Genomic DNA, 12,276 nt, shown 5'->3' with positions numbered 1-12,276 from the left:
GCGGAGACCGACGCAGGGCTGCTCTATAACTGCACTGCTGGAGGTCCCTTGGCTCATGGAAAACCTGCTTTGTGATGTACAGTACAGCAGGGTAGCCTGAGTGTATGTTAATTCTAAATGGTGTTAATCAAATACAAGTACAAAGTAGTAGTCTAATAAAATGTTTAACCATTTATTTGGGTAAACTACGACTAATAAGAGTAACAGTGGGAGTAACTGGCTACACGCACACTGAAATCTGATTATCATCTGATTTCTGGATTGTTTAGACTTACATGCAAACTGTAAAACTGATGTGAGCGATCAGAAAAGCTGATGCTGTTACATTTCATCTTCCTGTCAAAATCTGATAAAAAATCTGATTTGGTGCATATGTGTGCACGTGTCTGCAGCCACTGTCTGAACTTTAATCTGATTTATGATTTGAAGTTATGATGACAGGAAGGAAAAAAAACAAAACAAAATATTCAATAATGTACAAAATCTGTGATTTTCAGAGCATAGACCACAAAATGAGAGCCCCTAATCATATCTGAAGGAGCAGCCCAATAAATACAAATGTTCAGATCATTTCATATTGTCAACATAAAGCGGGGAGAGAACTTTTACTCAAGTAAGAGTACTGTTACTTCAAGAAAAAAAAAGTGACTCAAGTAATTATAATAATATACCACCCCCCTCTAATATGATAATATACATACATAACTAAAAATATTCAATAAAATGAAATGATATGATATAAATGATAATAGTAGTAGTAGCTGCAGTTATTTAAGCTTCTCGGCTAAATAAAGCTTAAATTAAAATGTACTGATAAAAATTTGGGCACTTGTGAATTTGACATTCAGTGAGGAAGCATAAATGAGGAACCATTTTCTACCTTTCCTTTGTTGTGTATTTGAAATGACTAAATATTTCACATTTCAAACCCACTTCCTCTTCTTTTCGTATTAGTAACAGGTCGTTATTGAGATAGGAAGTTCCGACCTGTCAGGTAGTACTTTTATATGATCTACACTTCCTCCCTGAGCCTTCTGTCCATGATCACATAGTTTTATATGATCTGAGCTTCCTCTGGAGCTGTTGTCCAGGATCAGTCTGGGCTTTGGAGCTGAGGAGGGGCAGTCCCAGACACTTGGTCCACATTCGGAGACAGGATGTCCCACCCCCGTGATGAGCCGTTCACCACATCAGAGGCGAGAGGAGCCACGCGTTAGCTAGGTGTGACTCTTTTAAGTCAGGCGGTAGCTACAACATTTCCTGCCATGTTCTTCGGTACTAAGATCTAAAGTCTAAAATCTCTGAGAATCTAGTTCAGGTTGTGCAGTAGATCAAGATTCAGTTGTCTGAAATTGTTATTGACCTGCTTGAATTTTTTTGGTGAGATGTTAAAGGGTCTAAATTACAGTTATTAAGTCCGTATTGTTTACGCTGTGGAAGTTAATATAAAATAAAAATTGAAAACCATTTTATTTGTCAAAATGTAAATTATTCAGACCCTGATATTCAGTTTACGTTTTTGTAAATGTGCTGAAACTGAGCTATAATTGCCTAGGATGAGATTCAAGCATCATACATAAAATATAGAACTGTAAAATTACCCACAAACGTACAGAAATGCCAATTTATACATATTATAATAGTATGTACAGGTCTTAAAAGAAGTACTAAAATACAAAAAAAAAAAGTGAGACAGCATAGATCTCTGGCACTGTTCCTATCTCGCAATGGTCCCTCAGTGTCCAGAAACAAATTCTTTATCATTGAACCTTCATGGTCCAATAGTAAAAACCTGGCATGTGAAGTTAAGAAGGTATATTATCTTACTTCATATCCCAGATGAAATAAAAATGTGTAATGTCTAAGTGATATGAACTCACTCAATAAAATACTTCATTTCTGTTAAATTTGTCTAGTACATACAGTACATTTACACATATTCCCATAGCTACTACCACACATAATTAACATATCACAGTATAATGCACACTGCAACACCACATCACATGCACACTGATGCACAAGAAGGCAGAACAGTGTTAAGATTAAGCTACATTATTTTATTATATAAAATTGATGCATATTATAATGTAAAACATTTCTAAATAATAAAAAACATTACAACATAAAACAGTCTTTTTTTTAGAAAGCTACAGGTCCGAACAACTAGACCCTTAGAATACAGAATACAATTGACATATTTATATTAATAATAATGAAAGGCAAATGTCTAAAAGAGCTTTATCACACTGAGATTATGATATATACATAATTATTATACAAGAGACAAGAGTATTTTAGGTCATCATTCACCAAACAGTCATTTTACAAAGTGGAAAAATGCAAAAGTCCATGTCATTTTGGGAATTTTACTTCATTTGGAAATATTCCGGAGTCTTGAAGAGTTGAACAGTGCATGGATTTGAATATAATACAAAGTAATAGTTGTTTGGTAGTGGTCAATAGTGGAAGATCCCAAATCATCAGGCATAACATTGTGAATTCTTTCTTTTCTTATTTTTTTTTAGGCATGTGGACGAGTCAAGATCTGGAGAAGTTTGTATTTCAGAAACAGAAATTGTCAAAGCTTGTGTTTGACCAAGTCCAATTTGTGATGTGTACGCAATCGGGTCAGAGAATGTCCAAAAAATGGTACTTCCTTAACAGTTTGTAGTTCCTGAACAGACTTTAGTGGTCAGTTAGTATCCAAAATGATCCATGGTTGGAAACTTGTGTCAATAGAACTGAAGAATTTCTTGTCCAATCCAACTATAGCTCAAATGGTTGAAGAAAAGTTGTCGAAATACACCTTGGATGTATCGAGTTTATCCAGCAGACAGATAATATTTGAAGTATGATTACGTTGTATAACTTTTCTGGTGGAAGGTCCGTCAAAAGCTTTTCTCTGCGGAGGTGTTATTGCTTTGTCCGGAATGTTTCACAGTATGGTTTTAAATGTTTATATCTTCACGGAGACCAGGACAAACTAAGTTACAGTCAGATCTGTTGAGAGGCGACGCCGCTCACAGTCAGAATGTTTGTTTTTTTAGATATTTTTGAGAGATAAAACCACTTGTAATTGAATAAATGTAAAAAGTAGAGCTGTTAATGTCATACTTTGGAACATTCCAGGCGGAGCAATGACATCTCCATGGAAACAAGCAGGTGGAGGACTCCCAGCCAAGAAGTTACACGATGTTACGCCCGATTAGTCATAATGTTACACCTGATCTGTGAATGTACTGCAGTTTTAGTAGTCCGTAGTAGCGTCCCAACTTCCGGGTTTAGTCCATATTTTCCGATTTCTTCACCAAGGCCTCCACATTGACCACGGGTAGGCGACTGTCGGCTGGCCCTCCCGACCCGCTATGCTTTCCGTAGAGCTCTGGTTATGCTCGCTGTCTGTCTCATCCAGATCGGAGCAAAGATCTTCACTGGAAATCGTGGAGGGAGCCGGGGACAGAGCCGACACCGCGCTCCTTCCTCCCGGAGAAGCCAGCATGGATGAGCAAATGGAGTCTCCGCTCGTTCCGTTGGCCCAAGTACTCCCGGTGCCGCTGCTGCCGCTGCTGCTGCTGCTGTTGTGCGTGTCCGATATGAGGTCCATCACGTCTTGCAGGTGGTCTTCGTTGAGGGGCATGCACTCCAAAAGGTGGTTGAGGAGTTCCGCTGCTACCGTCGCGTCGATCCCCGGACAGCTGGACACGAACATGTGGACTTCGTGCATGCACTGGATGTAACCGGCTGCAAAACGCTCGCTCGCTTCTCTGTTCATCCTCTCAGACTCTGTGGAAGATGAAAATGTGAAAGTAATAAGTCAATATCAACTAACAGTAATCAGTAATCTCTCATTTGTCCAGGAGCGACTCGTGGTAGAAAAGGTAATGTTATCTGAACAACATTTTGATGGCAATTGGACGTCTGTGCTCTTGTAAAATGATCAAAAATAAAGAGACAGCTGATACAGTGTGCAGATCTACTCAAACATCTTCTTGGATAACACCAATGAAATCAAAATTCACTGGATTTATCTTGCAATGTCTTCAAGTTGTGGGGTAAATGCTTTGACCATTCAACCATATTCTATAAGAGAAACAGGTGAAATGATTTAGAAAACGCATAAAATTGGAAAATACTATAAAAGCTGATAAAAGTAATAGCCCTCTTCTAAGGCACGGATACCAAATCGCAACTGTAAATCAGTATTTTTCAAATCTAGAATCAAGTACAAAATCTGTCACGCAGCGATGGCACTGAACCACTAACACACATTAACAAACTGCATGATACAGACTAAAACAAAGCATTCTTTTGTCTAATTAGTAGTGTCAAACCCAAAATGGAAGGCCATTGAGTGTACATTTTGTGCCAGTACCATGATGCTGGCAAGGGCTGGCAAGGGCACTCGCCTACACTAAAACCAATGTCAAATCTGACAGAAGTACTGCTGGTGTATGAATAATTTAAACTAAAGCTTATTGACTTTTACAATAAATCAATATAATTCATGAACAAACCTTGATTTCTGTTTTTCAAAATGTCCTCAACCTTCTTCACTGTGAGCTCCAGCACCTCTGCGTTCTCCATTTTGGCGTGAAACTGTGAAGAAATAAAAAAATAAGGTTGAAACATTCAGACAAATGCAGTTAAAGATGCAAATGCAGTAAGGGGGCACTGTACTCACGTCTGTGTCTGCCAGTAGACCGCGTAGCTCTTGCAAACTCTCATTGATGCGAGCTCTCCTCTTCTTTTCCACCAGAGGTTTTCTAATCTGCAGGATCAAAAACGCAAACGATTATAAATGACAGTAGGAAGCTCATTCAAAACGCGTCTCTAGTCCGTCCGTGTAGTTTTGCTGCAGGAGGATGTAGGCTAAGCTCCCGGTGCTGGTGACAAGTGCCAGTAGCCATTACTCCAAAGCGACATTGTTCCCTGATCCAAAGCCCGTACCTTTCTGTCGGATTTCTGGATTCCGAAAAACGAATCGTCCTCGTCCGTCCCGACTGGGTTCTTGCTGGGCCGAGCCGAGGGTGCCATGATGGTCCGCGTTCGTCTCCCAAAACTGCCGATCCCTTTGGGGCGGTCAACGAGGGGCAGCTGGCAAACGGAAAGGAAGCAAAGCTGTAGGCGCCTGTGTTTATTGTGCGATGTTAGTGAGACGTGCTGCTAGCGCTGAGTGGCTGTTGTTAGTATTTATAGTGGCTTATTAACATGTGAATAGGGGCAGAGCCGCTCGCGCTGGGGGACAACACGGCGCACACGGCAGCAGCCAATGAATGCGCGCTGTCTTTGTCTACGGCCCGGGCTGGTGTGCGCCCGAGGAGCTGCACCAGCGTTAATGACGAGCTGTTGTGGTTTAAGGGAACGGCCGCGCTGTTTTTACAACCGAGGAGCGCGTTACAGTAAACCCCTCCAGAGTAAATCCCACCACCAAACAAACCGTGTCTTTAAAGAGCATTTGATCTTAAAAAACGGTACTGCCTAAAGGCCATGGTATAGACACGTGCACACAAACTGTGTTAGAAAATGATGAGCACTAATGCACATTTATTAGGATACTTATTTTATTGCTATTTGAGTCGCAGCTCTGGCTGACACATTTTTTTTTTTTACAGATAATTGATTATTGATGCCACTTTTGTTGATTTGCCATTTTGGCTGCACATATTATTGAGCTGAACATGCAGATATATTCCAGCAGCCTGAGCTTCTTGCTCCTCTGTCCAATTTGAGTCCAGTGCTCTACAGACTAACGCTTTGGCGGATGTAACGCGATGCCATCAGTTGGCAGCTGCTGCTGCGGCCCCTCGGCCCAAACTGAATCAGCCGGGGGAATTAAGGGCCCTTGTCCAAAGAAAGCGACAGGTGTTGCCCTACGCCTCGTTTGTTCTCCTCGTTCTTTGGTGACTTGTGTTTTGAGTGTGGCTGCATTCTCCCGTGTCCTGTGCTGAGGAGACTTCATTAAACCTGGTGTTTTTGCCTCTACTCTTGAGTTTAGATTTGATAATTTGACGCAAATAACAAAAGCCTAAATGAGCCCTACTGCTCCCCGCTTAATGAGACTGCAGAGGCGCTCGTTCACAGCACAATGTCTATTTGTTTATGTCCAATAACAGCGCAGCCCCTTATGTTGTACGTTGCATTATTATGCAAATTTGACTCCCATTAGTCGCGCGACTCAGATATGTTCAGTCCTGCACAACCAGGTACAGTTTTTACGCACAATATGTTGAGTTTTACGCAGTAATATCACCCATAGACTCAACTGCCACAAACCCGCATGAAGCAGGCAGTGTATGAGGGCTTTGTTGTACAGGCCAGTGCGAGTTGGCAGCTCGCCACAGTCTCACTTCTCGTGTTTAATGGTGCGCACTGTGCAGGAGCAGCTGTCTCGCCTCGCCTTTGTGTGAGCGAACCCCCTCTCCTCTGCGCGGCCCGGCGCCTCTCATAACGGACATAATAGCCCGGGAAAGAGCCATATGTACTGTGACAGTTAAAAACCACTGATAAATTGACTTTCTTTTATTCAAATTGTCCCAATTGAGTGTAATTTTATATTCTTTGCTCAAAAATTCGAAAAAGCAGTATAAGTCCTCGTGAGACTTCTATAACAAAGTAGTCTGTATGCCTAAAAATTCACAAAAGTCCAGAGCTACTTTAACGCTAGGGGGCGCTTAAAGCCATTCTGCCAAGTTCAACACTGCTGAGGCCCCCACGGGGATTTAACAAATAACCTGTGTCTCAGTCATACATGTGGTGTCCTTATGTACAGTCAGTGGTGATGCTTACTTGTACTAATCAAATTGTTACCTTAGTCAATGTGACTTCAGAGTAGCTCTTGACAATAGGTTACCAGAGGCAAGAAACTGTTGTTGTGTCCTTGGGCAAGACACTTAGCCATAGACTTAGACAGGCTTTATTGATCCACAAGGGAAATTACTTGGACACTTCAACCGCATTGCCTTGTATGAATGTAGTGTCTGTGTGTGTTGGTGGTGGTCGGAGAAACAGATGGCGCAGATTGGCTTCCATCGGCCCCAGGGCAACTGTGGCTACTATAGTATCTTACCACCACCGAGTGAGGAGTAAATGAACAATGCAGTGTAAAGCTATGTTATAATGAATTATCTGCAAAACAAACAACATCACATGGCATTGCAGTATAATATTCAGAATATTTATTGTTCTTGGTTAATATAAAGAAACAGAAAGGGAAACAGCTGTATGTTACATGCAAGTACACTAAAAATAAAGTTAAGCCTTATTATAATCAATAAATAAAGATGTTAATACAATAAATAGATGAAAGATTAATAAAAGCCTTCTATAAAGCAGGCTACAATGGAGTCGACTTCTGAGGGAAGTACAGCGAGGAGGTCTCACGTCTTTACAACACCAGAAATAGTCTGTTTTTACATGATGCCATGGAGGAAATCAGGACAATGCACATTTTTAATATCAGTTATTTGAATTACTTAACTATCAATATTAAAGGTGCACTATGTGACTTTTGAGATGGCATGGTCTTATCTGCTTGTCTCCATGGAGATGTTGTTTTGCCTGAAATGTTCTATAGTATGAAATTACAGGTGTTTTCATTGTTCAAGAGACCCTAAAAAACGTGCATTCTAACTGTGGTTGGGCTCGCCTTTCCACAGATCTTGACCTGCTTGTTTCCATGGAGATAGATAAGTTCAATGCCATACTGAGATAATCTTCTAGAAAAGTTACACTGTGCACCTTCATATATTTTGAATCTAGCAAAAAGCCAATAATATAGGCCAGAGTTTATAATATTCTGAAAGTTGTTGGAAAAGTATTTCATTCAGCTCTGTACATCATGTAAAAACAGTCTATTTCTAACCATCAATGGAGCACAAACCGCACCAAGAGTTTCATAGGAACAACATATCTATAAGATACATATGAGAGGATAGTCTAACAAAACAGATATCATTAAATTATCCACCGCGCGTTCACCAGGGCCGCCACATCTCCAGCACGCCCCCAATATGAGGGCTCTGAACCTGGGCACTTGTTGGAGGGCTGGGGTGGTCTGCTCTGGATGGTGAACCTGGCAGTATTTGGGCACGACTTGGGCTGCTGATTGGAGGAGGGAGACTGGCACCAGCAGGGGGCAGTGGTTCATCTCCAGATCTGGGCAGGGATTTGAGGAGATGGTTGAGAAGTCTGGACCCGAGATTTTTGTCCATCCAGTCGCAGGTGAGGAGCATGTTATGGACCTCATGCATGCACTGGATGTACCCAGTGCTGTACCTCTGCTGTGCCTCCAGGCCTACCAGGGGATCTGCAGAGAGGACAGGAGAAGTACCGTTAACAATGTAGCACTCTGACCTCTAGTGGTGATGATAAATTACAACCACCCATGTTGGATTATTGTTCTAATCATGGGTTTAAGCTTCATCTTGTAATTATGCACCATTTTAAAATCAATGTTAAACCCATGAATTGGTCAATAACTGTAATGTTTACAATGCTATTAAAACAATTACAATGTTAAGGAAAGGTGCTTAAATGAAATCCCAAACAATGAATAACACACTATAAATTTTTACTTAAAATAAACAATACAATTAAATTCATATTTCTGTACATAATATAAAAATGTATAAAACTGCAACACTGACATTTTGAAGAAATATGGAAATACATAGGCTTGTGTGCTCTATCTTACACACTACAAGTCACCATTCACTCACAAGTCTAATGATGCAAAGATGCTGCCCTCTGCTGGCCATTTAGTGCAATGACAAGCAGTGGTGACCCATCTTTTGTTCGGTGTTGGGGGTTGGACCCACGTGTTCGAGTGTTGTGGAAGACATGTGGATAGTTTTTGTCTCCCTAACATCTACAGACTAATACAAAATAATTCATACGAGACTGCGAAATAATACCAAACAGTAGCTTAACTATAAGATAACACAAGATCAGAGTTAAACGTTTTTATCTTTTACTCTTCTTACCACTGAGTTTGCTCTTCTGTATGTTTTGCAGGTGTTTCACAGTCATCTCGAGAATATCCGCCTTTTCCAGTTTAGACTGCTGCAAAGTGGTAACAGATAACGTTAACTTTTCGCCCACATGTAACAGGTGTCATTTAGACACGCGGAAAACACTCACATCGAGTCTGAACGCTCCAATCACCGTCTCTTTGAGCTGATCCAAACAGTTATTTATCCTCTCGCGCCTCTTTCTTTCAATGAGTGGTTTCCGAAGCTGTGGATAAGAAAGTTACGCACGTTAAAGTAGCAAAAGCTCGATGGATTATTGGTCGTTCTGTGGGTCCCAAATGGAAAAGTATGGCTCATATCCCGTGTATTTTACCTTTCTATCCTCTTTGGCATTGGGGTGTTTTCCCACGTTGTGTCCCACGGATGAGGCAGTCATATCTTCCCTCTGAGGCTCGTGCGTAAAAAGTGAAACTTCTGTGGTTTGCGTGCGTCTCTAGGGCTCACGGCGCGGCACGGTCCCCGTATTTATAGGGCACAATTAGCATGTGAATGGTCAAGCGCTTTGGCTGTGCGATTTTCCCACACAAGAGGTCCCATCAGTCAAGACTGACAGGTCACTGGCTCCATTCAATAAATGCGGACCCCAGCTCAGAGAGAAAGAAACATCTCAAGCGACAGATGTCCGGCCTGAAACCACAGTGTCCCCTCTCCGCCCTTCGCCCGCAACTGAAAACTGCAGTTTCCTTCTTCAGAATAGGAGCGTATTACCGCGCTGTACTGACACACGGAGCCCCCTTGGTTAACACGAGCAATACCTGCTAAGGGGCTGGACTGTTTCCACCATAAAAAGGATCACAGTGGCTATAGACCAAATCATATGGCTGTAAAATACGCCTGAATATGTAATAGGCTTATAGGTTCATTCAAATATACACACACGTTTTTGTTTGTTTAGTAATGTAACAGGTGTTTTTTCTTTTTCTCCCCCTAATTTCAATTAAAAAAGAAGCCAACCAATAACCACAGTCATTTAGAATATTAGGCCGTGTAGTCCAGCGCTGCCTTATGGCCACTTGATTCAAGACATATACCCTCAGGGAGTACAGATACTAATACTACCCGTTTAGCATTCACAAAGTGTATTTGCTTTCCCTTTGATCGTGCGTATTGATCTGCACGAGTGGACATCTGCTTGTAGCTGTTAGCAGCAGATGTAAGCTTGACCAGATGTCCCTTTACCTTTGGCCAGGCCCACGCTGTTTCAGAGCCACGCGACTGCCAGGCGAGCGCCGGGGCGTGGGAACAGAGGCCCCACAAAAGCCCATTCATCTAAACCTAATCAGCGCGAGGAGAACGGCAACCCTGAGAGCGGTGGGACGGTCCGGTCACTGGGACTCTGGCTGGTGCCCATTGCCTCAGGTGCTTGAGGAGGCGATCCCGGCGTGGTGCACTGAGCTTAACTTGTAATGGTCCAGTCACTTTTTTCTTTTCTTTTCTTTTCTTTTCTAAATAAGCTTCAGCTGCAGAAATGACCCTATAAATCATTTTACGCCCCCTATTGGCAAATACTGGAGTGACACTTTTGAGAGTGAAATGCCTAAATTCAACAGGTACTTTTCAGCAAACCAAGGCTTGTAGCATAGATAGTACTTTAAACAAAATAAACAAACAAACAAATAAATAAATAAATAAAAGGCCTGTTTTGTATTTGGTTACTTCTACCACTGAAGAAAACAGCAAAGTGGCACATTTATCCAATCCATATACAGTCAGTGATGTAAATGTTGGTATTGGTAGTTTTCAGGTTTTAATTTGGTAATTTCATGCTCAGATGGCAGATCCTTTCATTATTTATTACATAATATTTTCAATAGAACATAGGTAAAGTAGATAATATTCCCAACAGCTGTACAACAACTCTCCTTATGTAATGGATAACCCTATGTCCTGTCAGTCATCATAACATTGCTGCACTGTCTTCTTATAACCTCTTGTATAAATTTTATTTTATTACTTATCATTCTATTTTATTTTACATTTACATATACATTTATATAACTACGTCTTATTTGACACCAGTCTCTTGCTATTTTTTGTGTGACTTATTTAGAATTTATTATTACCATTTATATTATTTACTCTTTGTTATTGTATTATATTGTGATGTGTGAGCTACTGTGTCCAAATAATTTCCTTTCTGGATCAATAAAGTTTGTCTAAGTCTATCTAAGTCTAAGTTAATTCCCAAAGTGAGACATTCTTTTAGTGATTATACTGCCCTACTCATTTGTTGCCTATTACAACACAAATCAGCATTTTAATAATATTTATATAACCTGCCCCCATCTGTATAAAACATTACTGGCAGTTAGGATATTGTGTTGTCATCTGAAACATACCCAGTCAGCATAACAGAAGCGGGAGACAATAGTTAACAAAGCACTATCTTGCAGTTGAAGTATAGCTCCCTCTGGTGGACAAGTGGAAGAACACGTTGCTGTTGCAGGTGATGTCCGGAGAGGGCGCTGCACGCTGCTGTACTGCCTCGCACTGAGCCTCCACCGCTGCCAGCAGACTGCTCCTGTCTGCTCTCAAACAACTCGGAAACTGGGACCGTGCAATTAACTTAACCACCGACCAGGGGAGGCCACGCACCGAGGAGATCAAGACCGTTTCAGCTGCAAACACCACCGGAGAAACAGTTCATCCAAATCAGGAGTTGCTGGTGGAAACGCCATATTAAAGGTAACATATTGTGTGTTAAATTTCATGCTACGAATTGATTCTTTGGTGTACGCTCTTAATTTATGTAGCAATAATATGAATAGACACATGACTGATGCGTTTTAACCTGTTGGTAACGATTGTAGACTGTGCGTAAATGTGGATAGTTGAGGCCGACAGTGATTCACCAAAGTCGGGCATGGACTGGCTACTGCGCTGCCACTTCTTCTTCCAGGCCTGGTTGTGCTAACAGGCTAACGTGCTAGCCCTTGCCACCCACATTACCACTAAAAATAACTTATCAGAAAGGATGAAACAAAAAAGATAAGGCGTATTCGTGAAGCCGGTTTTGATTCTTGTATCTGCGCAAATATCGCCAATTCCGGAGGTTTCTTTTTGCACAGGCCCTTCACGACCACACACAAACATTTGAAAAGCTCACCACGGGAATAGTGTAATTTGGATAGCCGTGATTAAACCCTAGGCCATGTTTTTTGTGCATATGCATGAATCGGTTTTAATGTGGCTTTCTGAAACCGTAAATAAGAATATAATTTGGGATCTTTATCGTTTCACTAAG

General features: G+C 41.3%; 3 protein-coding genes across 3 annotated transcripts in view; 1 reads left to right on the top strand and 2 right to left on the bottom strand.

Moving 5' to 3' along the window:
- Positions 1-2,039: 2,039 nt before the first annotated feature.
- Positions 2,040-5,286, bottom strand: her13 (hairy-related 13). Its single transcript, XM_020917505.2, has 4 exons — positions 4,951-5,286; positions 4,685-4,771; positions 4,518-4,599; positions 2,040-3,786 (listed from the first exon to the last, which is right to left on the bottom strand). The coding sequence occupies exons 1-4, from the start codon at positions 5,035-5,037 to the stop codon at positions 3,308-3,310; spliced, it is 735 nt and encodes a 244-aa protein (XP_020773164.1). The 5' UTR covers positions 5,038-5,286; the 3' UTR covers positions 2,040-3,307.
- Positions 5,287-7,294: 2,008 nt separating this feature from the next.
- On the bottom strand, positions 7,295-9,681 carry her8.2 (hairy-related 8.2). Its single transcript, XM_020917508.2, has 4 exons — positions 9,346-9,681; positions 9,142-9,237; positions 8,985-9,063; positions 7,295-8,308 (listed from the first exon to the last, which is right to left on the bottom strand). The coding sequence occupies exons 1-4, from the start codon at positions 9,406-9,408 to the stop codon at positions 7,977-7,979; spliced, it is 570 nt and encodes a 189-aa protein (XP_020773167.1). The 5' UTR covers positions 9,409-9,681; the 3' UTR covers positions 7,295-7,976.
- A 1,840-nt stretch (positions 9,682-11,521) lies between these two features.
- cab39 (calcium binding protein 39) overlaps positions 11,522-12,276 on the top strand; it is a 30,789-nt gene continuing 30,034 nt past the window's right edge. Inside the window, exon 1 of the mRNA XM_055166797.1 lies at positions 11,522-11,717. The gene's annotated coding sequence lies outside the window, so the exon portion shown is untranslated. The remainder of the gene's footprint in view (positions 11,718-12,276) is intronic.

Source organism: Boleophthalmus pectinirostris, unplaced genomic scaffold (genome assembly GCF_026225935.1).
Source record: "Boleophthalmus pectinirostris isolate CB_2022bp ecotype Guang Dong unplaced genomic scaffold, ASM2622593v1 HiC_scaffold_9, whole genome shotgun sequence".
Taxonomy (NCBI): Eukaryota; Metazoa; Chordata; class Actinopteri; order Gobiiformes; family Gobiidae; genus Boleophthalmus; species Boleophthalmus pectinirostris.
The sequence above is the reverse complement of the archived record's forward strand: the minus strand, read 5'-3'. Positions and strand labels throughout refer to the sequence as shown.